The sequence below is a fragment of the Bufo bufo genome, chromosome 8 (genome assembly GCF_905171765.1).
Source record: "Bufo bufo chromosome 8, aBufBuf1.1, whole genome shotgun sequence".
Classification (NCBI taxonomy): Eukaryota; Metazoa; Chordata; class Amphibia; order Anura; family Bufonidae; genus Bufo; species Bufo bufo.
In genome coordinates, this window is record NC_053396.1 from 3,413,457 (window position 1) to 3,436,054 (window position 22,598).

The 22,598-nt window shown below is 42.1% G+C and overlaps 1 protein-coding gene across 2 annotated transcripts in view; it reads right to left on the reverse strand.

Annotated features, from left to right (window-relative positions):
- Nucleotides 1-22,598, reverse strand: part of COL5A1 (collagen type V alpha 1 chain) — a 157,052-nt gene that overhangs the window by 101,090 nt on the left and 33,364 nt on the right. For both annotated transcript variants that reach the window (XM_040406465.1, XM_040406464.1), the window contains exons 2-4: nt 14,113-14,280; nt 6,101-6,314; nt 1,104-1,266 (exon numbers count right to left, since the gene is read on the reverse strand). In XM_040406465.1, coding sequence (XP_040262399.1) covers nt 1,104-1,266; nt 6,101-6,314; nt 14,113-14,280 — 545 coding nt within the window. The remainder of the gene's footprint in view (nt 1-1,103; nt 1,267-6,100; nt 6,315-14,112; nt 14,281-22,598) is intronic.

A 22,598-nucleotide genomic window follows, 5' to 3' on the forward strand; every position in this document is an offset into this window, starting at 1 on the left:
ACAATGTCAGTCTGAGTTGGAGATCACAGTGCTGGTCACATTATGCAGCTGAGGATCAGAAGGAAGAAATACAATCACTGGTAAGAGGAATACCTTCACAACAGCTTACATCATCTACCTTTCTAACAGGTCAGAGAATACTAATTTTTGCTGCTCGGTACGGGATCTTTCTGCTTTGCTTAGAGCCGTATTACACCAGGCGTTCAGGCAGGTAACCGTTAGGAGGGAAGCGTTCCTTCCCTACAATCGCCTGCTTGTCAGCAGAGGACACCGCTACTATAACATGCAGCGATCTCCTCCACTGTATGGGAATGCCATGGCTCGTCCCCATATCTAATCACTGTTCGCAGGCAGCAGATCGTTCATCAGGTAATCGGTGGCAGATCATCGCTAACAAGCCTTTGTCAGCGATGATGTGCCCAACAATCGGCCGGTGTGATACAGCCGTTAGTCTCACAGTTTCTGTCCCTCACTGACCTCGTCATGCTCTCCGCCGCAGTTAACACTTTCCTTTTAACAATTTCTATGAGGCTGTTAAAAAGGAGACAGAAGGCTGTGACTGGCAAGGAGATCGTCTGCAACATATGGACGGAGTAATCTGTATGACACATTCAGGTGCAATAAACCTACCCAAACATGACCAATCTGTAATTGTTCTGGGGAAAAACAAGCTCATAATACAACTTTGTGAAATCTCGTATGGCTCTCATGACCACGTGAAATGCACACCGACCCATAAGACTTGGATCCCAGGCTCTGAGGGGTCATGCACTGCTCTGTTGGCTCTGGAGTTCTATAGGCTATGAAGCTTCAATATAATACCGCGCTGTATACCTTTGAATGTCTCAGGAATAGGCTGATGGTCAGCTGTTACACTGTACTCAGCAGCGCATTGGCTGCAGACTTTCTATTCTGAACACTCTCCAATTCCTTGGAAGACCTGGTACATTTTTCCAGCACAAGGATGGAATTTACATTTTGCCTCCAGTCGGATATGTTCAAGTCCTTCATTCAGCCAAAATCATCTTGTTTAAAGCACATCGTCAACAAACTGGAAAATCCATCAGAGGGGAAAGGAAAGACGCGATGTCAGAAGGGCTTACCTCAAAGACTTCTTCATCTAAGATTCTGGTCCCAAAGACAACGATGCCATTAGTGTCAATGATGGAGTGCTCGCTGCGGTCAAGAGCCTTCTGCACCTTCTTCTTACAATCCAGAACCAGCGTCACCTGTTTCTTGTGGACGCTAATTCCTATCCGATGCCACCTGCATTATGGAGACAAGGTCCAGGCTGAATGAGACACTTAAAGCTCTGCCTTAAGAATTTATGTTAAGGTTTACACTTAGAAGTCACATTGTAACTACAATACTTTATACTTTACTTCAGAGCTGCTCCACTATTGTACAAACGTCAGAGCGAATATCTCCCAGCATTCTCTGCTTGCCTAATTTCTGTACGCACACCCACTAAGCACTGTGCAGTATTGTTTTCATTAAGCATCAGCAGAATAGTGAGTGCAGCTCTGGAGTATAATACAGGATGTAACTCAGGATCAGTACAGGATAAGTAATGTATGTACACAGTGACTGCACCAGCAGAATAGTGAGTGCAGCTCTGGAGTATAATACAGGATGTAACTCAGGATCAGCACAGGATAATCTGCTCAGCTCCTCCTGCTCTATAACACTCTGCCTGCAGATTACATGGTGACAGGTTCTCTTTATATATAATCTGCTCAGCTCCTCCTGCTCTATAACACGCTGCCTGCAGATTACATGGTGACAGGTTCTCTGTATATATAATCTGCTCAGCTCCTCCTGCTCTATAACACCCTGCCTGCAGATTACATGGTGACAGGTTCTCTGTATATATAATCTGCTCAGCTCCTCCTGCTCTATAACACGCTGCCTGCAGATTACACGGTGACAGGTTCTCTTTATATATAATCTGCTCAGCTCCTCCTGCCCTATAACACACTGCCTGCAGATTACATGGTGACAGGTTCTCTTTATATATAATCTGCTCAGCTCCTCCTGCTCTATAACACACTGCCTGCAGATTACATGGTGACAGGTTCTCTTTATATATAATCTGCTCAGCTCCTCCTGCTCTATAACACGCTGCCTGCAGATTACATGGTGACAGGTTCTCTCTATATATAATCTGCTCAGCTCCTCCTGCTCTATAACACGCTGCCTGCAGATTACATGGTGACAGGTTCTCTGTATATATAATCTGCTCAGCTCCTCCTGCTCTATAACACGCTGCCTGCAGATTACATGGTGACAGGTTCTCTGTATATATAATCTGCTCAGCTCCTCCTGCTCTATAACACGCTGCCTGCAGATTACATGGTGACAGGTTCTCTTTATATATAATCTGCTCAGATCCTCCTGCTCTATAACACACTGCCTGCAGATTACATGGTGGCAAGTTCTCTTTATATATAATCTGCTCAGCTCCTCCTGCTCTATAACACACTGCCTGCAGATTACACTGTGACAGATTCTCTTTATATATAATCTGCTCAGCTTCTCCTGCTCTATAACACGCTGCCTGCAGATTACATGGTGACAGGTTCTCTTTATATATAATCTGCTCAGCTCCTCCTGCTCTATAACACACTGTCTGCAGATAACATGGTGACAGGATCTCTATATATAATCTGCTCAGCTCCTCCTGCTCTATAACACTCTGCCTGCAGATTACATGGTGACAGGTTCTCTGTATATATAATCTGCTCAGCTCCTCCTGCTCTATAACACACTGCCTGCAGATTACATGGTGACAGGTTCTCTTTATATATAATCTGCTCAGCTCCTCCTGCTCTATAACACACTGCCTGCAGATTACATGGTGACAGGTTCTCTTTATATATAATCTGCTCAGCTCCTCCTGCTCTATAACACACTGCCTGCAGATTACACGGTGACAGGTTCTCTGTATATATAATCTGCTCAGCTCCTCCTGCTCTATAACACACTGCCTGCAGATTACATGGTGACAGGTTCTCTTTATATATAATCTGCTCAGCTCCTCCTGCTCTATAACACACTGCCTGCAGATTACATGGTGACAGGTTCTCTTTATATATAATCTGCTCAGCTCCTCCTGCTCTATAACACGCTGTCTGCAGATTACACGGTGACAGGTTCTCTGTATATATAATCTGCTCAGCTCCTCCTGCTCTATAACACGCTGCCTGCAGATTACATGGTGACAGGTTCTCTTTATATATAATCTGCTCAGCTCCTCCTGCTCTATAACACACTGTCTGCAGATAACATGGTGACAGGATCTCTATATATAATCTGCTCAGCTCCTCCTGCTCTATAACACTCTGCCTGCAGATTACATGGTGACAGGTTCTCTGTATATATAATCTGCTCAGCTCCTCCTGCTCTATAACACACTGCCTGCAGATTACATGGTGACAGGTTCTCTTTATATATAATCTGCTCAGCTCCTCCTGCTCTATAACACACTGCCTGCAGATTACATGGTGACAGGTTCTCTTTATATATAATCTGCTCAGCTCCTCCTGCTCTATAACACACTGCCTGCAGATTACACGGTGACAGGTTCTCTGTATATATAATCTGCTCAGCTCCTCCTGCTCTATAACACACTGCCTGCAGATTACATGGTGACAGGTTCTCTTTATATATAATCTGCTCAGCTCCTCCTGCTCTATAACACACTGCCTGCAGATTACATGGTGACAGGTTCTCTTTATATATAATCTGCTCAGCTCCATCTGCTCTATAACACGCTGCCTGCAGATTACATGGTGACAGGTTCTCTTTATATATAATCTGCTCAGCTCCTCCTGCTCTATAACACACTGCCTGCAGATTACATGGTGACAGGTTCTCTTTATATATAATCTGCTCAGCTCCTCCTGCTCTATAACACGCTGCCTGCAGATTACATGGTGACAGGTTCTCTTTATATATAATCTGCTCAGCTCCTCCTGCTCTATAACACACTGTCTGCAGATTACATGGTGACAGGTTCTCTTTATATATAATCTGCTCAGCTCCTCCTGCTCTATAACACACTGCCTGCAGATTACATGGTGACAGGTTCTCTTTATATATAATCTGCTCAGCTCCTCCTGCTCTATAACACGCTGCCTGCAGATTACACGGTGACAGGATCTCTTTATATATAATCTGCTCAGCTCCTCCTGCTCTATAACACACTGCCTGCAGATTACATGGTGACAGGTTCTCTGTATATATAATCTGCTCAGCTCCTCCTGCTTTATAACACGCTGCCTGCAGATTACATGGTGACAGGTTCTCTTTATATATAATCTGCTCAGCTCCTCCTGCTCTATAACACTCTGCCTGCAGATTACACGGTGACAGGTTCTCTTTATATATAATCTGCTCAGCTCCTCCTGCTCTATAACACGCTGCCTGCAGATTACATGGTGACAGGTTCTCTTTATATATAATCTGCTCAGCTCCTCCTGCTCTATAACACACTGCCCGCAGATTACACGGTGACAGGTTCTCTGTATATATAATCTGCTCAGCTCCTCCTGCTCTATAACACGCTGCCTGCAGATTACATGGTGACAGGTTCTCTTTATATATAATCTGCTCAGCTCCTCCTGCTCTATAACACGCTGCCTGCAGATTACATGGTGACAGGTTCTCTGTATATATAATCTGCTCAGCTCCTCCTGCTCTATAACACACTGCCTGCAGATTACATGGTGACAGGTTCTCTTTATATATAATCTGCTCAGCTCCTCCTGCTCTATAACACACTGCCTGCAGATTACATGGTGACAGGTTCTCTTTATATATAATCTGCTCAGCTCCTCCTGCTCTATAACACACTGCCTGCAGATTACACGGTGACAGGTTCTCTGTATATATAATCTGCTCAGCTCCTCCTGCTCTATAACACACTGCCTGCAGATTACATGGTGACAGGTTCTCTTTATATATAATCTGCTCAGCTCCTCCTGCTCTATAACACACTGCCTGCAGATTACATGGTGACAGGTTCTCTTTATATATAATCTGCTCAGCTCCTCCTGTTCTATAACACGCTGCCTGCAGATTACACGGTGACAGGTTCTCTGTATATATAATCTGCTCAGCTCCTCCTGCTCTATAACACGCTGCCTGCAGATTACATGGTGACAGGTTCTCTTTATATATAATCTGCTCAGCTCCTCCTGCTCTATAACACACTGTCTGCAGATTACACGGTGACAGGATCTCTTTATATATAATCTGCTCAGCTCCTCCTGCTCTATAACACACTGCCTGCAGATAACACAGTGATTGGTTCTGTATAAAGCTGTTCGTGAAGTGATATTTTCCAGAAATCTATCTTTTTACATTGTGTCTTATGTTTCTTTAGTAATGAACACGTTAGAATTCATTAAGGAGACTGAATAATTAGTGGTAAACTGATTATTTTTCCCATAGTTTGTGTGCGATTGTTGTAAAATCAATGATTATGGACAGATAACTGTATAAACCTCAGGGCTTGATCAGATGGACGGGAGAGATCTAATTAGGTTTAGAGAACACAATGTAAATCTCTTTCACGGAGACATCGATGCTCTTTACTTCCATAATGAGTGCACTGAGCACAACGGGCAGAAATGCATTTTCCAGAATATTCTTTGTCATTTTGCCAATACTCTGGTCAGTTTAATGATGACCGATATTGAAAATCTTTATGCCCTCTCTCGGTCATTATCTCATAAAATAAAGGAGACATCTTGGTAATATCTCTTGTACTAGTGTTTTTTAGCAAAACCAATAAAATACAGATGACGAGGACCCGGGTTCCCCAAAAGTAATTATCTGAGGAGCCCCCTGAAATTCTTCTGATAGTGATCCTCGGGTCCTCGCTGCTGAGACTAATATACTATTGGCATCCTTGGGATACCTGGGAATAACAAAAGTGTTGGAAAAATCCCACCAGAAAATCTCTAGGTGAATTAAAGAGGGGACAGCGTTTACTCTGCACAGTAAGGGCAGCCAGTACTGGAGAGTATTAAAGGCCGATATTGTTTCATGGAATACAGTATTAGTCATTTTCTCCTTTATTCTTTATCTTACTTACTTGCCGTCAGAAAGGTTAATGCCGCTGAAGAGAGGGTAGTCCTCGGGGCCAGGCTTTCCCAAGTGATCTTCGAAGAGGAACACAGGTGACCTTCCCAGCTCCACTCCAATCTGCTGGATGCCTTGCTCGTTGTAAATGGACATCAGAAATGATTGGCTTCCCTTTTTGGGTTTCACAGTTAACAAAATGGAAAAATCTTCTGGAAATGGGGCATCTGTAGGGGAAGATGTAAAGCATTAGAAGAGGTGAGGGTAAGGACTGGCATTTCCTCTCGGGAACATCCAGCTATGTTATCGGTATGTTTTCATGGTGCTGACGGCCTTGTCGTTGGCCATCCATGGCCTCTGCTGACATAGGGACACAGAGTTTAGCCCCCTGGCATGGTCCTGTTCCCACCATTTTTAGTGCTGCAATGTTTTATTAACTTTTCAGAAAGATCCTGGACTTTCAATTACAGCTCTTTGTACAAAAGTATTGAAGTCTAAATGTCAGAAACAAGACGTGTACACACGGCCCACACGTCCAGATCCAGTACAGTTATTAGGTAAACGGTTATTCTAGGAACAAGAAGGGTCCTAAACTGTGGCTTACACAGATAATAAGGGCCCCATATCAAGGAACAAACCAGGCCCCCCACACAGGACAGGAGGGTTTCCACCTAAACCCCTTTCAGTGACCCCTGGGTCATTTTTTTCACTGCCTCATTTGCTAAAAGTTGTTCCTTTAGGCCTCTTTCACACGGCCGTTTTTTTTTCCGTTTTGCGGGCCGTTTTTTGCGGTCCGTATACGGAACCATTGATTTCAATGGTTCCGCAAAAAAAACAGAATGTACTCCGTATGCATTCCGTTTCCGTATTTCCGTTTTAACATAGAACATGTCCTATATTTGGCCGCAAATCACATTCCGTGGCTCCATTAAAGTCTATGGGTCCGCAAAAAAACGGAATGCATACGGAAGTGCATCCGTATGTCTTCCTTATCCGTTCCGTTTTTTGCGGATCCATCTATTGAAAATGTTATGCCCAGCCCAATTTTTTCTATGAGATTACTGTATACTGTATTTGCCATACGGAAAAACGGAACGGAAAAACGGAACGGAAACACAACGGAAACCAAAAACGGAACAACGGATCCGTTTAAAACGGACCGCAAAACAAGGAAAAAGCCATACTGTCGTGTGAAAGAGGCCTTAGACTGAGGGTAGAGTCCTGACCAAGTTTTCACCCCCAGTAGAAGAGGAGATGATCCCAACTGGGCCCCATAGCAGTGTAGTTACAGAAAGGCACTTGTCTTCCACACCAAGGATCACTCTGGTACACAGACACTTAAAGGGTTTCTATCACTTGGTATGACATAATTAGCTGTCAGACACTAGCGATCCGCTAGTGTCTGCTCTGGCCAACCATCCTAATATAGCAGCTTTTGGGGCAGCCGTTTTGCTAAAAAAATTACTTTTATAAATATGCTAATGAGCCTCTAGGTGCTATGTGGGCGTCATTAGCACCTAGAGGCTCCGTCTACCTTCATACACAGCCACCGCCCAGCGCGTCCCTCCACCCATCTCCTGCTGAATGCGATCCTCCGTGTGACGCAGCGGACGAATTCTCGCGCATGCGCCGTGCGCGGCTGTATTCGGCGCATGCGCAGTGAATGTCTGACCGCTTCCCTGCTCAGACATCTCCACTGCGCCTGTTCCTTGGAGCACTATGACGTCATCGGCGCAGGCGCAGTGGAGATGTCTGAGCAGGGAAGCGGTCAGACATTCACTGCGCATGCGCGAGAATTCGTCCGTTGCGTCACACGGAGGATCGCATTCAGCAGGACATGGGCGGGCTGGAGGGACGCGCTGGGCGGTGGCTGTGTATGAAGGTAGACGGAGCCTCTAGGTGCTAATGACGCCCACATAGCACCTAGAGGCTCATTAGCATATTTATAAAAGTTATTTTTTTAGCAAAACGGCTGCCCAAAAAGCTCTTATATTAGGATGGTTGGCCAGAGCAGACACTAGCGGATCGCTAGTGTCTGACAGCTAATTATGTCATACCAAGTGATAGAAACCCTTTAAACTGTAAATTCACCCTCCAGGGTCATGGATGGCCAGTTGTATGCTGCACAGAGGCCGTGCTAGGTCTTCCCTTTCACAAGGACTCTCATCTAATCTCAGCCTCACTTAGGATAAGGTCAAAATACTTCCATGGGCCATGGGTAACCACATTACTGGGGACTGGGGATATTTTGAGATTTTTAGCTGGCTTAATAATCCCTTTGACTTTTGTCGCAGGATCCTAGGCCTCAGGTTTCCCCCGACTGACTGAATGTATCGTCTAATGTCCTCTCATTACTGAATGAGTTTGCTGATGAGGGCAGGTAGCAGATAATATTCTCCACTCAAGGGTCTTGTGTCACGTGCGTCACCTCTCAGGAATTGCTGACATTCAGATCATTTCAGCAGGTCAACTCCATAGATTTGTTTTCTGCATTCCTTTCTCCTTGAAGTTCAGCCTTGATCTTCAGGTTTCATAGGAACAGCCTGAATTGTGAGTGCAGTTTGCTGAAAGATGATGTGCAGGGCAATGGTGGAGAATGTGAATTCCCTGCTGTAAGGAAAGTGATTCCAATATTGGCACTTTAAAAATGGAGGAGCGACCAGCAATGATGAATCTGCATGCTGTTAGGAAGCCACTCTACTATGGAAAGTGGATGGAAACCTGGATGGACCATGCACAGATCGCCCCCGCTCCGCAACTAATCCATGTGCAACATTTTAAAGCATAACAGATATCTGAGGATTGTTCAACGCCCAAAAACCACTGTCTAATTTTGTACTGTTTGGTCTTTTATTTTTTGTTAAATATTGCTTACATTGCACATTTTTGTCTGGTGTTAGGTGGGTTTGAGAAAAGGCAGAATGACACCGATCATATGCTTCCCATCAGCACAGAAGTGGAATATGTAGAGCAGAGAAGGGGGCTAGATGATTACACTGCAAAACCGCAAGGGATATCAATGGCTGAATATGTGGAAAACACAAGTCACGAGCTGGATACGGGCCACAGGTAGAAGAGCGCATGCAACATAGAGTAAAAAACGAACAAAGGCTACTTTCACATCAGCGCTGTGGCATTCTGGTTTTGAGATTCGGCTGAGGATCTTAAAACCGGGCAAAAACGGTTCCGTTTTATCCCCATTCATTTCAATGGGGTACGACTGTTCAGGATGCATCCCGTTCCGGCAGCGTTCCGTTTTGTGACCGAACACAAAACATCTGCAAGCTTCGGTTTTTTGCCCAGTCACCAAAAAAGAACAAACCGAATCCATCACTAAAAACAATATGAGTCAAAGGTGCTGGATCCGTTTTTTTCCAAACCTAAAAAAAATCATCACCCATTGACTTGAGTTTAGTGATTGATCCGGTTTTTCCTATTTTGATTTAACACAATCGCATCCTAACAAAACGGATACATCCTGATCTTCTGCCGGATCTCAAAACCAGAAACAAAGCGCAGATGTGAAATTAGCCTTAAATAAATGCAAAAAAGCAATACAAACCACATTAAAATGATGTTCCCTGTTAGGCCCCTTGCAGACGAGCGTGTCCGGATAAGGTCCGGATGCGTTCCAGCAAACCCGCGCGAGTAGGTACGCAATTGCAGTCAGTTTTGACTGCGATTGCGTTCCATTGTTCAGTTTTTATTGCGCGGGTGCAATGCGTTTTGCACGCGCGTGATAAAAAACTGAATGTGGTACCCAGACCCGAACTTCTTCACAGAAGTTCAGGTTTGGGTTAGGTGTTGTGTAGATTGTATTATTTCCCCTTATAACATGGTCATAAGGGAAAATAATAGCATTCTGAATACAGAATGCATAGTACAATAGCGCTGGAGGGGTTAAAAATAAAAAATAATTTAACTCACCTTAATCCACTTGCTCGCGCAGCCGGCATCTCTTCTGTCTTCATCTGTGAGCAATAGGACCTTTGATGACGTCACTGCGCTCATCACATGGTCCATCACATGATCTTTTACCATGGTGATGGATCATGTGATGAGCGCAGTGACGTCATCAAAGGTCCTTTTCCTGCAATCAGCAAAGAAGACAGAAGAGATGCCGGCTGCGCGATCAAGTGGATTAAGGTGAGTTATATTATTTATATATTTTTTTTTTAACCCCTCCAGCGCTATTGTACTATGCATTCTGTATTAAGAATGCTATTATTTTCCCTTATAACCATGTTATAAGGGAAAATAATAATGATTGAGTGCCCATCCCGATCGTCTCCTAGCAACCGTGCATGAAAATCGCACTGCATCCGCACTTGCTTGCGATTTTCACGCAGCCCCATTCAATTCTATGGGGCCTGCGTTGCGTGAAAAACGCTGAATATAGAACATGCTGCGATTTTCACGCAACGCACAAGTGATGCGTGAAAATCACCGCTCATGTGCACAGCCCAATAGAAATGAATGGGTCGGTATTCAGTGCGGGTGCAATGCGTTCAACTCACACATTGCACCCGCGCCGAAAACTCGCTCGTGTGAAAGAGGTCTTACTTCTTGCAGTGATGAAATAGGGTTCTGCTTGAAATAGGAGAATGGTGCAGGAATGCGGCAAATTGAAACAGGGAAACATTTTTGGATCAGCTTTAACCTTCGGCATAGTAACATGATTTAGGTCGTTTCCTCAAGAGACTAGCATTTCCCAACAGTTTTCTGGCGAATAACCAGGTCAGAAAATCGTACTGCAAGCTGCAACCTCTGTGAATATCCTGTTCTCCTCTTGCAGGCTCTGCACAGATTACTACAATTACGGAGAAGGTTTGCAGCTCGGAGGAATGTGACACAATGACCTCCATGTTCTCCAGCTTCCAGCTGAACATTTAAGCAGTCATCTGCAATAAATAACATGCGGGTTGCAATGTACTCTGAGTATTTGAGCTGTCGGTGCCTCCTCCGGAGTTAACCCTGACTTGACCATTACATGCGCCCCGGAGGCTCTTTCTTGCACCACTGTGCTGCAGTGACTGCAGGAGGAGGGTTACCTATGTGACCTCTTCTTTATGTGCTTCCCAGGATGAGGAGCTGCTGCCACGTCACTAGGGACCAGCATCAGGAGAAGAGCGCTGCTGTTGAGACTTGTCCATGTTTATGTAGACTTGCAGCGATGCCCCATACGCCGTACATTCCAGAATTAAAGAACATTTCCATCAAAACTGAAAACTAAAAATCACTAGTACATATACATTCTTGAGTCGTCCACTATTTCATCTGCCATAGAGATGGTTAATCAGTTTGCCTACAGTCCTGGGTGGCAACTGCATAGGAGGAGGATCTGGGTTGTCACCCAGCTTTCTTGTAAACAGATGGTTAAGAAATGACTGAATACGTTGACAACAGAGGATGCCGACTAACTGCTCAGGGCTCAATCGGACTGGCGATGTTCATGTCCGGCTGTAGAATGGACGGCACCCAGACCCACTACAATCAATGGTCCAATACATATTTGCAATCTTCCGCGCAGACCATTGTACGGTGCTGGAGATACTGCAGAACAGCTGATCAGTGGGGGTGCATGGTGTTGGACCTCCGCCAATCAGATATCAATAGTAAAAGTCCGCAATACCCCTATAAGGTTTACTGGTAACTTTTTGACACTTTAGCTGGAAATGCTCTTTATCACATCCAGGAGATAAGTGATACGACTTCGGATGCTACATCTGAAGTCGCTTTGCTAAAAAATTTGTTATAATACTGTACGGAGATTCATCTATGTACAGTATTAGAATGTATGGGCTCCGATGAGCCGAAGTAAGTTATTCACGAAGTCGCACGTGAACTCGGCTTCGGATCCAAGGTACTACTCAGAACCGAAGCCGAGTTTGGTTCCAAGTTTTGAAGTGGTTTTTCACTGTAATAATCAATTAGCGAAGTTACTCAACGAAGTCTCGTGCGACTGGTTAATTAACTTACTTCGGCTCATTAGAGGCCATATATTCTAATAGGCATTTCTGTCATAGGGCCGGCTACATTCACACAACCATATATGTTTTGGGGTCACCAACCGTGTGAATGTAGCCGGCCCTATGACAGAAATGCCTATTCTTGTCCGAGAATAGGACATGCTCTATCTTTTTCTTGCGGGGTCGCGGATCGGAACTCCCACATCTTTTGCGGCCCCATTGAAATGAATGGGTCAGCACCAGTTCTGCAAAGTTACTTTTAAATAAAATGCCAACGTTTTCTAATTCATTTATGCTGTAAATAAACCTGCATATAGGCATTTACATAATTACATGAAAAAATGCAGTCTCCCTGCAGCCACCACTATGTACTACTGGTATATTGGGGAGATTTACTAATCCAGCAGATGGCATAACCCTAGAGCGGCTGCAGCAGACTTATCACAGCGCCTCCGGCTGATGATGTATCTGGTGCAGACACTTTTGTCTAACTCTATACCAACCACTGGCTGGCCTAGTAGTAATCCGAATTTTAAAACAGCATTGGGGTGCGATGTACAGACATTCTCATCACTCTGTCCCCAATGGGGCTCACAATCTAAGGTCCCTATCAGTCTGTCTTTGGAGTGTGGGAGGAAACCGGAGGAAACCCACGCAAACACGGAGAGAACATACAAACTCCATGCAGAAGTTGTCCTTGGTTGGATTCAATCCCAGGACCCATGGTGGCTCAGATAATTTCTCTAAACTTAGATGAGACAAATTTCGACACTGGTGCAATTGAAGTCAAACTCTAGGTGCACTCACATTAGTAAATATGAGCCACTGAACCCAGCTGTATACATTACACTCTTAGGCTCCCTCTAGTGGTGGCTGCATGCAGACAGAAGTCTTTCATGTAGAGCTATGAATATGCAGGGCTTCATGAAATTAATCAGCACAGAATTTTTAACCTAATTCACTTAAAAAGCAAAACAAAATGGCTTTCAAGGCTGCGCTCCTGACTAAGGCCAAGGAAAGTTTAAGACTGTTTTAACTAATGATTGCAGGGACATTTGCTTTATTGCGCCTTTCTATTCCTTAGCATCCAGCATTATTATAACACAGACAAATAAGGTATCATTTCCATCGACATCCTTCTTCAGGACTGAGGATAGCTCAATGTGTTCAGAGGGGGCAGAAGGTTAGAGGCTGGTAATGGAGGCAATGTGTGATAATAATGGAGCTTCTGGGACGATATCAGAGATTAGAAGTCTAGTAATAACCCCGAGTCTGGAGCACAGGACATTTCACAATGCTTTATACAGTACCGATGGGCTCAAGGGACTCGGCATAAGACACTCTAAGGGTAAGATTCATCTCCTGGAACAAAATGCCCGTCCTCATCATTAGGATGGTACCTGTATGATTATGGAAATGAACTTTTCTAAAGTGGAAATGCTGTGCGGAATGAGAGGACACGATGGACAAAAGCAAATTCACCCCATTACGAAGGCACAATGCTTTAATTCAGTGAAGTTCAATTAAAGGTTATGCTTTACACAGCTCTGCTAATAGGAGGTCTGCGCTGCAAAGATAAAGGCTAGGAGGCTGAACTATCATCTTCTAAAGCCAATCTGCAGTTCACAAGGGGTCGCCGCACCTCCCTGACTAAAGGGCATATTTCTTCCTTACAGCCAAAAGTTTAATAAGTATAACTATGTAATTGTCAGAATTTCCTGGTGTAATAATGTTGATGGTTCAGTGAGTATGCTTATACAAACAGTCAGTATAATACCACACATTATATAAGGTGACTTCTGACATCACTTGTGTATAATGTACAAAGAAATACCTGCCTTGGAGGTAGATAACACTACAGTGGGACTTGATGAAATGCACCTTGTCTAAACATTAAATCCAGATGGTGGAGTTTGTGCTCCACAGATGAACATTTGCAGAGCTGTGCCCATTGTGTAGAGGACGGCGATTACTTATACAGAATGCTATACAATGGTGGCCTGTAACTATATGATTACCATACAGTCAGCACCTGGTGCTCCACCGTATCTCTTACCTGGAAACAACTGCTTGGTAGGAGCGCTGAGCTGTGCATTTTTGGATACCCTATATGCCACATCTGGTCCCTTTGATGATTTTCTGTTCGTACAAAACCCTGTTGTCTTTTTGACTCCGTCAGGTAAATTGTGAAAATCTAAAACCTTCAAAACGTCTGCGGGTTCACCTGTGAGAGAAGGAGAGAGACAGAAGACATTAGACTGCTTAGACCCACATGGAAATGATGGATTACAGATAGACAATCCCCTCACACTCTATGGAAAGGTTTTAGGAGGTTCCTGAAGTAAGAGCCAATGGCGTCAGGGTTCTCCAGGTCAAACAAGTCCTATGTACGAGTCAGGCAGAGGTCTTCTCCTAGGGAGTATTCTATTATCCCTGACCAGCAAGGGTCTAAATGGGAGCCACCACCTCATACCTCATTGTAACTATATCTTTTTACACCCGACCACGGCCTTGCTCATAGCATCACTGCTTCCTTACACAGTCGGCTTCATAAAGTCACTAGCACTGACAAGACTGCCGGCTGCAAAAAGCCAATGCCCTGCATTACCAGGAGATACAATTAAATGAGGAAAAAAATTCTAAAAGTGAATCAGAAATCTGTTTGCCCTCAGATTCCTGACACACAGTCCTGTTGAAATCTTGCAGAAAACACAGGGTTAACCTGCGGATCCTTTCCATCTCCTGCTGCAGCCAGATGACAGTAAGGAGGAGGAGAGGGGACATGGCTAATCTCCTCAGACACACAGAGAAGTTTTCTTAATATATTTCTCAGTTTTAATTGTTAATGAAGGGAGGTAGTACAGGGATATTATTATTTTTTTTTAACCATTTTCTGTGTTTCTGTGTTTAGAATCCCTTAACTGAAATGTCCTCATACACATTAAAGCCAAGTCAGCAAAACCCCAAAGTTTATGGGGCCTCACGGACAATAGTCCATGTCTTTGGGGGGTCTGGAGGAATAGCTGTCAGCTGTAGGAGGTTTATAGGCACCTTTTATTCTGTTTGCTTCCCATTAAATGTCCTTTATTAACAGGTTACAAGGTGATTGTCTCCAAAGTCAGTAATAAAATGGAAGCAACATTTGTAAAACCCGGGAAACACAATCAAGACTCTTCAAGGCAAAGAATTAAATGTCCAGTGTAATAAGGAGGGGCTGCTACGCGGTCCATAGCTCTGGGTGAATTCACGTATCATATAGCGATAGATAATCAATTACAGATGCTAAGCAATTGTGTAGCTGTAAGGTCGTATCTGATTGCAGCATCATTAATGGATGGCGAAATTTGGGTAAAATAAAAAAAATGAACCCATTCTACCAAACGGCTTTCTCCTCGATGAGCACAGGCACACTACGCGTCGGACACCTAAGGTAAGCCAGGACGCACTCGACTGAAGGACAGAAAAGTGAAGAGAATATGAAGCCTGTGACGGATGCTCTCCCAGCTGCCATGTCTAGGAGGCTGACTGCAGAGGATAATGCAGACATACATAACGCAGGAGAAATGTCAGCTTGGGTATACAGAATTAATACATCTCTGGCACTAAAAAGCTTCCGGTGACATCCACAATTTGTAACGTGCCACAGTGCGGAACAATGAAGCAGATTACCGCATCAATCAACAGGCAAAATATATTAAAGCAAGAAACATCCCTCTTAATTATCTGTGAAATAACAGAATGTCACATTCGATATCCCTGGATCTCCATTGTGTCTGCCTTCCTCAGGCTAGCCTTATTACCTGGGACAGGACTTGTTTATTATCATCCTTTCCAAGAGAAAATAGACAACAATCCTAAACATGACAGAGAGAACAAGAAGCCCCCAGAAATGTGGCACTGAGAGGAATAGTCCGTCATAGCTAGGTGGCATGGGAGGTAAGGGTGCAGGGCGCAGCGCCAAACCATGAAGTCAGCAGTAATCTCATGTTAGCATCAGATCCAGTGCTGGGGATGTTCCACACCCAGCCCAGGACCACGAGATATTCATGACCAAAGTTACTTCAATTTGCTATAGAAATCCGAGGGGTTGGGTTAGAGCAGAGTCCTCATCAATTTCAGGACTCTTCGCCTTGCACTACAGCTGCTCCATACATGATTTTAGCTTCGTTTCAGAAACAAGGACCCAATTAAAGATGTTTGTGCCAAATTTATGCTGCCCTTTAATGGAACACTAATCACAGAAAAGTCACTTTCTCCCATCACCTCATCCAGTCTCCCGATCCTATTCTGTATTATAGTCAAAACGAAGAAATTAAGAAATCAGGAAATCATCTAGGTCGCCCCTCCCCCTGAGACACGTGACTGGAGCAGGAGCCGCCCTGCTGTGTCTGCAGCAGGACAGAGAAATAGTTAAGCCACACCCCTTTGATAAACCCCACCCTCAGTAAGACGTCAGCTGAAGAAGGAAGAGATCAGCAAGATTAAAGGGGTTGTAGAGAAAGTTAATACAAGGCACTTACTAATGTCCTGTGATTCTCCATTTTGCCTCCACTGCTCGTTTTCAGGGGTTACGACCTGTAATTCATCAGTGGTGGTCGTGTTTGCACACTATAGGAAAAAGTGCTGGCCTATGCGCACTCCCGTGGACCTGACCACCAGAGATGGTGTTTTTTTTTCCTACAGTGTGGAAGCACGGCCACCACTACTGGATTGCAGGGTGGTTGTAACCATGGAAACAAGCAGTGTATTATGGGATGGAAAAATGAATAAAACCAGCAAAGGAAGTAATATGGAGAATCACGATACATTAGTGTCTTATATTCACGTTATCTACATGATCAATGTAATTTGCTGAAGTGAGAGGACCCCTTAAACCAAGATTTCTACAAGCCTGTTTGTGTTCGGTAAGGTTCACACACCGTTTTTTAGGTGTTTTTGTTGTTACTGTAGGTTTTTCAGCCAAAGCCAGAGGTGGATGCAGCAGGAAGGGGAAGTATGTAAGTCCTTCCTTTATATCACTGATTCCTTCTGAATCCACTTCTGGTTTTCGGTGAAAAATCTGCAGGAACATCTGCATCAAAACCCCTCTGTGTGAACCTACGCTGAGAGTCCTGCATAAGGTGCTGCAGACTGACAAACAGTGCGGCCATATTACTTCTTTATGCTTTCTAGACATTTCTAGGTTTACTGTTGAAGTCTGACATAAAATCTGGGGGAATAGCGGCTCAGGTACTAGCGACCAGATGCTTGTGGAAGTTCAGTAGTTGCTAAACTGATGGTAATCTGAGCCATCTTCTGATGTAGATCTCCTCATTGTCGGATTAATGTACCTGCAGACATATACAGTTCAATCAGAACTAGACGATACGGGCCTTTCCATTAATGAACAGCAGTGCCGTTTGTCACATAGTGGCAGAAACAATCGTAATTACAAGCTTCATATGTGGTCGGTGCTGCTTATCCCATCCACTCTGACTCATTGCAGGTAGACATCCTAAAATCTATATTGTACCACTAGTCTCCTACCGGAAGCTATGGGACTCGGGGAGCTGCTGGATTCCTGGACAAGGGCACAGAGGATCCCAATGGCTAGACGCCAACATTCCCAGTGCCCAGTGTATGAAAACTTCCCAGACACGGAGACTAAGCTGAGAGGTGACATCTGTCACACCACGTGAGAATCAGGACGGCCCAGGCTGTAAAAAGGGGCAGGAATAATGCATCGAATAACCTGAATGCCACCAATTACAGGGAGACACAAAACAATGAATTTCTATCAAGAAGAAACACAATAAATATTAAACTGCATAATCACCAAATAATTCACCGGTGACAACGCTTTCCACATTTCTATTCTCGGTTACTGATGAAACAGGGTGACAACCAGTAACACTGCCCTGGACCAGATGTCAATAAACTTTTAACTGCTTCAGAATCACAAAGTTTTTGTAAAGAATAAGATGCAAATGAGCTCTTAACAAGCTCCGCCTCTAATACCACCAGATGTAAGGCAGCTATCCTATAAGTCAATGTTCGACCATTTAAACAGGCCTTGAGACATGACTTATATAATAACTAAGCCAGTATCTCATCTGCAGACATCAGTTTCGGAGTGCTTGCCCCTCATCATTGCAGAGCAGAGAGAACTGGCTTAACTGGGTGAGAGGCCTAAGTCAGGATTTAAGGGGTACTATCTCTCCTTGGGTGGAGATAGTACCCACCAAAAGATTTTGTAGCAATAGAGAGGAAGAGGCAGATCTCACTGCAGAGACCGGAGAGCGGCCAGTCATGCTGCATGAGGTTAGAAAATCTCGACAATAACCTCAGTTTCGCCCGAAAACACGGCGTTCCCAGACCCACAAATCATATAGAAGCTGCAGATATTTTTTAAAAAGGAGTGTGTCATACGAAAATAACCTAAAAGTTACAATTTTATGAATAATTTCAATCATTTTTGGTGGATGTTAATGATTTTCCAAATCACTCTCAATGTTTAAAAAATAAATAAAATATATCCTGCAGTGTTCACACTGACCCCTAGGCCTGAAATATGCTAAGACTTCCGGTCTTTAGAGAACAAGTGGCTGGAAAAGGAAAACACAGGAACTTCCAGGTGTCCCTGCCGAGAAAAGATTTCGGATACCATGATGGAGACAGACAAACTTTACTGCGGACAATCTTGTCTTCTGAGAGCAGCTACATGGGCCATAGACACAAGGGACCAGAGGGGACCTCATTGACTTCTATGGGAGAGTTTTCTGGGCAGAGGTCAGGAGGGGGCTGACAAGCTGTGATATCACCTATTGTGAATGGTGGATCCTGTATTATCTATAGAGAGGTGTTACTTCTCATTGTAGTCATTCATGTGATGAGGATGAGAATAGCTTTGGAACGCTACATGGACAGAACAGGATATCATGATCAATTATTAGGCCTAGAGGCCAGGGTGAAGATTGCAGAATTATATACAATATAGTGACGTGGGGGGAAAAAAACGTAAATATGTTTAACATAGAAATAGGAATTACACAAAGGGTTATTTTATGATGACATATTCCCTTTAACAAAAGATTATTTTAAGGGAAAAGACTAGAACACCCCTGTCAGACTGTACAGACAAGCTCACACCGACCAGAACAACACCAGGACATGGCGGCGGCCTCTCGTCTGGAAATATTAGCATCTCAACTCCTCCGAGCGTCCAAAGACATCTGACTTCCCAACAGAAGGAAATTCTGGAAGCTGATAACTACATGGCGACCTCATCAACTTAACAGCTGTGACTTGTACTGAAGCCTATAAATACAGCTTTGATCGTCTATCCTGGGAGTCATGGCGCATGCCAGGAATAGAGGGAAGAGACGTAAAAGGGACCAAAGTAATGGTCAAATACCGCGCAAAAATGATAAAATATACAAATTCAGACAATAGGCAATAATGTAAGTGCTATAAACGCACCCCAAATAGAAGAATATAACTATAATAATGCCCCTATGTACAAGACTATAACTATTATAATACTGCTCCCATGTACAAGAATATAACTACTATAATACTGCCCCTATGTACAGGAATATAACTACTATAATACTGCCCCTATGTACAAGAATATAACTACTATAATACTGCCCCTATGTACAAGAATATAACTACTATAATACTGCTCCTATGTACAAGAATATAACTATTATAATACTGCTCCTATGTACAGGAATATAACTACTATAATACTGCCCCTATGTACAAGAATATAACTACTATAATACTACCTCCTATGTACAAGAATATAACTACTATAATACTGCTCCTATGTACAAGAATATAACTACTATAATACTGCTCCTATGTACAAGAATATAACTACTATAATACTGCCTCCTATGTACAAGAATATAACTACTATAATACTGCCTCCTATGTACAAGAATATAACTACTATAATACTGCTCCTATGTACAAGAATATAACTACTATAATACTGCTCCTATGTACAAGAATATAACTACTATAATACTGCTCCTATGTACAGGAATATAACTACTATAATACTGCTCCTATGTACAAGAATATAACTACTATAATACTGCTCCTATGTACAAGAATATAACTACTATAATACTGCTCCTATGTACAAGAATATAACTACTATAATACTGCCTCCTATGTACAAGAATATAACTACTATAATACTGCTCCTATGTACAAGAATATAACTACTATAATACTGCTCCTATGTACAAGAATATAACTACTATTATACTGCTCCTATGTACAGTAATATAACTACTATAATACTGCTCCTATGTACAAGAATATAACTACTATAATACTGCTCCTATGTACAAGAATATAACTACTATAATACTGCTCCTATGTACAAGAATATAACTACTATAATACTGCTCCTATGTACAAGAATATAACTACTATAATACTGCCTCCTATGTACAAGACTATAACTACTATAATACTGCTCCTATGTACAAGAATATAACTACTATAATACCGCCTCCTATGTACAAGAATATAACTGCTATAATACTGCCTCCTATGTACAAGAATATAACTACTATAATACTGCTCCTATGTACAAGAATATAACTACTATAATACTGCTCCTATGTACAAGAATATAACTACTATAATACTGCTCCTATGTACAAGAATATAACTACTATAATACTGCTCCTATGTACAAGAATATAACTACTATAATACTACTCCTATGTACAAGAATATAACTGCTATAATACTGCCTCCTATGTACAAGAATATAACTACTATAATACTGCTCCTATGTACAAGAATATAACTACTATAATACTGCTCCTCTGTACAAGACTATAACTACTATAATACTGCTCCTATGTACAAGAATATAACTACTATAATACTGCCTCCTATGTACAAGAATATAACTACTATAATACTGCTCCTATGTACAGTAATATAACTACTATAATACTTCTCCTATGTACAAGAATATAACTACTATAATACTGCTCCTATGTACAGGAATATAACTACTATAATACTGCTCCTATGTACAGGAATATAACTACTATAATACTGCTCCTATGTACAAGAATATAACTACTATAATACTACCTCCTATGTACAAGTATATAACTACTATAATACTGCCTCCTATGTACAAGAATATAACTACTATAATACTGCTCCTATGTACAAGACTATAACTACTATAATACTGCCTCCTATGTACAAGAATATAACTACTATAATACTGCTCCTATGTACAAGAATATAACTACTATAATACTGCCCCCTATGTACAAGAATATAACTACTATAATACTGCCTCCTATGTACAAGAATATAACTACTATAATACTGCTCCTATGTACAAGAATATAACTACTATAATACTGCTCCTATGTACAGGAATATAACTACTATAATACTGCTCCTATGTACAAGAATATAACTACTATAATACTGCTCCTATGTACAGGAATATAACTACTATAATACTACTCCTATGTACAAGAATATATCTACTATAATACTGCTCCTATGTACAAGAATATAACTACTATAATACCACCTCCTATGTACAAGCATATAACTACTATAATACTGCCCCTATGTACAAGAATATAACTACTATAATAATGCCTCCTATGTACAATAATATAACTACTATAATACTGCTCCTATGTACAAGAATATAACTACTATAATACTGCCTCCTATGTACAAGAATATAACTGCTATAATACTGCCTCCTATGTACAAGAAAATAACTACTATAATACTGCCCCTATGTACAAGAATATAACTACTATAATACTGCTCCTATGTACAAGAATATAACTACTATAATACTGCTCTTATGTACAGGAATATAACTACTATAATACTTCTCCTATGTACAAAAATATAACTACTATAATACTGCCTCCTATGTACAAGAATATAACTACTATAATACTGCGTCCTATGTACAAGAATATAACTACTATAATACTGCTCCTATGTACAAGAATATATCTACTATAATACTGCCTCCTATGTACAAGAATATTACTACTATAATACTGCTCCTATGTACAAGAATATAACTACTATAATACTGCTCCTATGTACAAGAATATAACTACTATAATACTGCTCCTATGTACAAGAATATAACTACTATAATACTGCTCCTATGTACAAGAATATAACTACTATAATACTGCTCCTATGTACAAGAATAGAACTACTATAATACTGCTCCTATGTACAGGAATATAACTACTATAATACTGCTCCTATGTACAAGAATATAACTACTATAATACTGCTCCTATGTACAAGACTATAACTACTATAATACTGCCTCCTATGTACAAGAATATAACTACTATAATACTGCTCCTATGTACAAGAATATAACTACTATAATACTGCTCCTATGTACAGGAATATAACTACTATAATACTGCTCCTATGTACAAGAATATAACTACTATAATACTGCTCCTATGTACAGGAATATAACTACTATAATACTACTCCTATGTACAAGAATATATC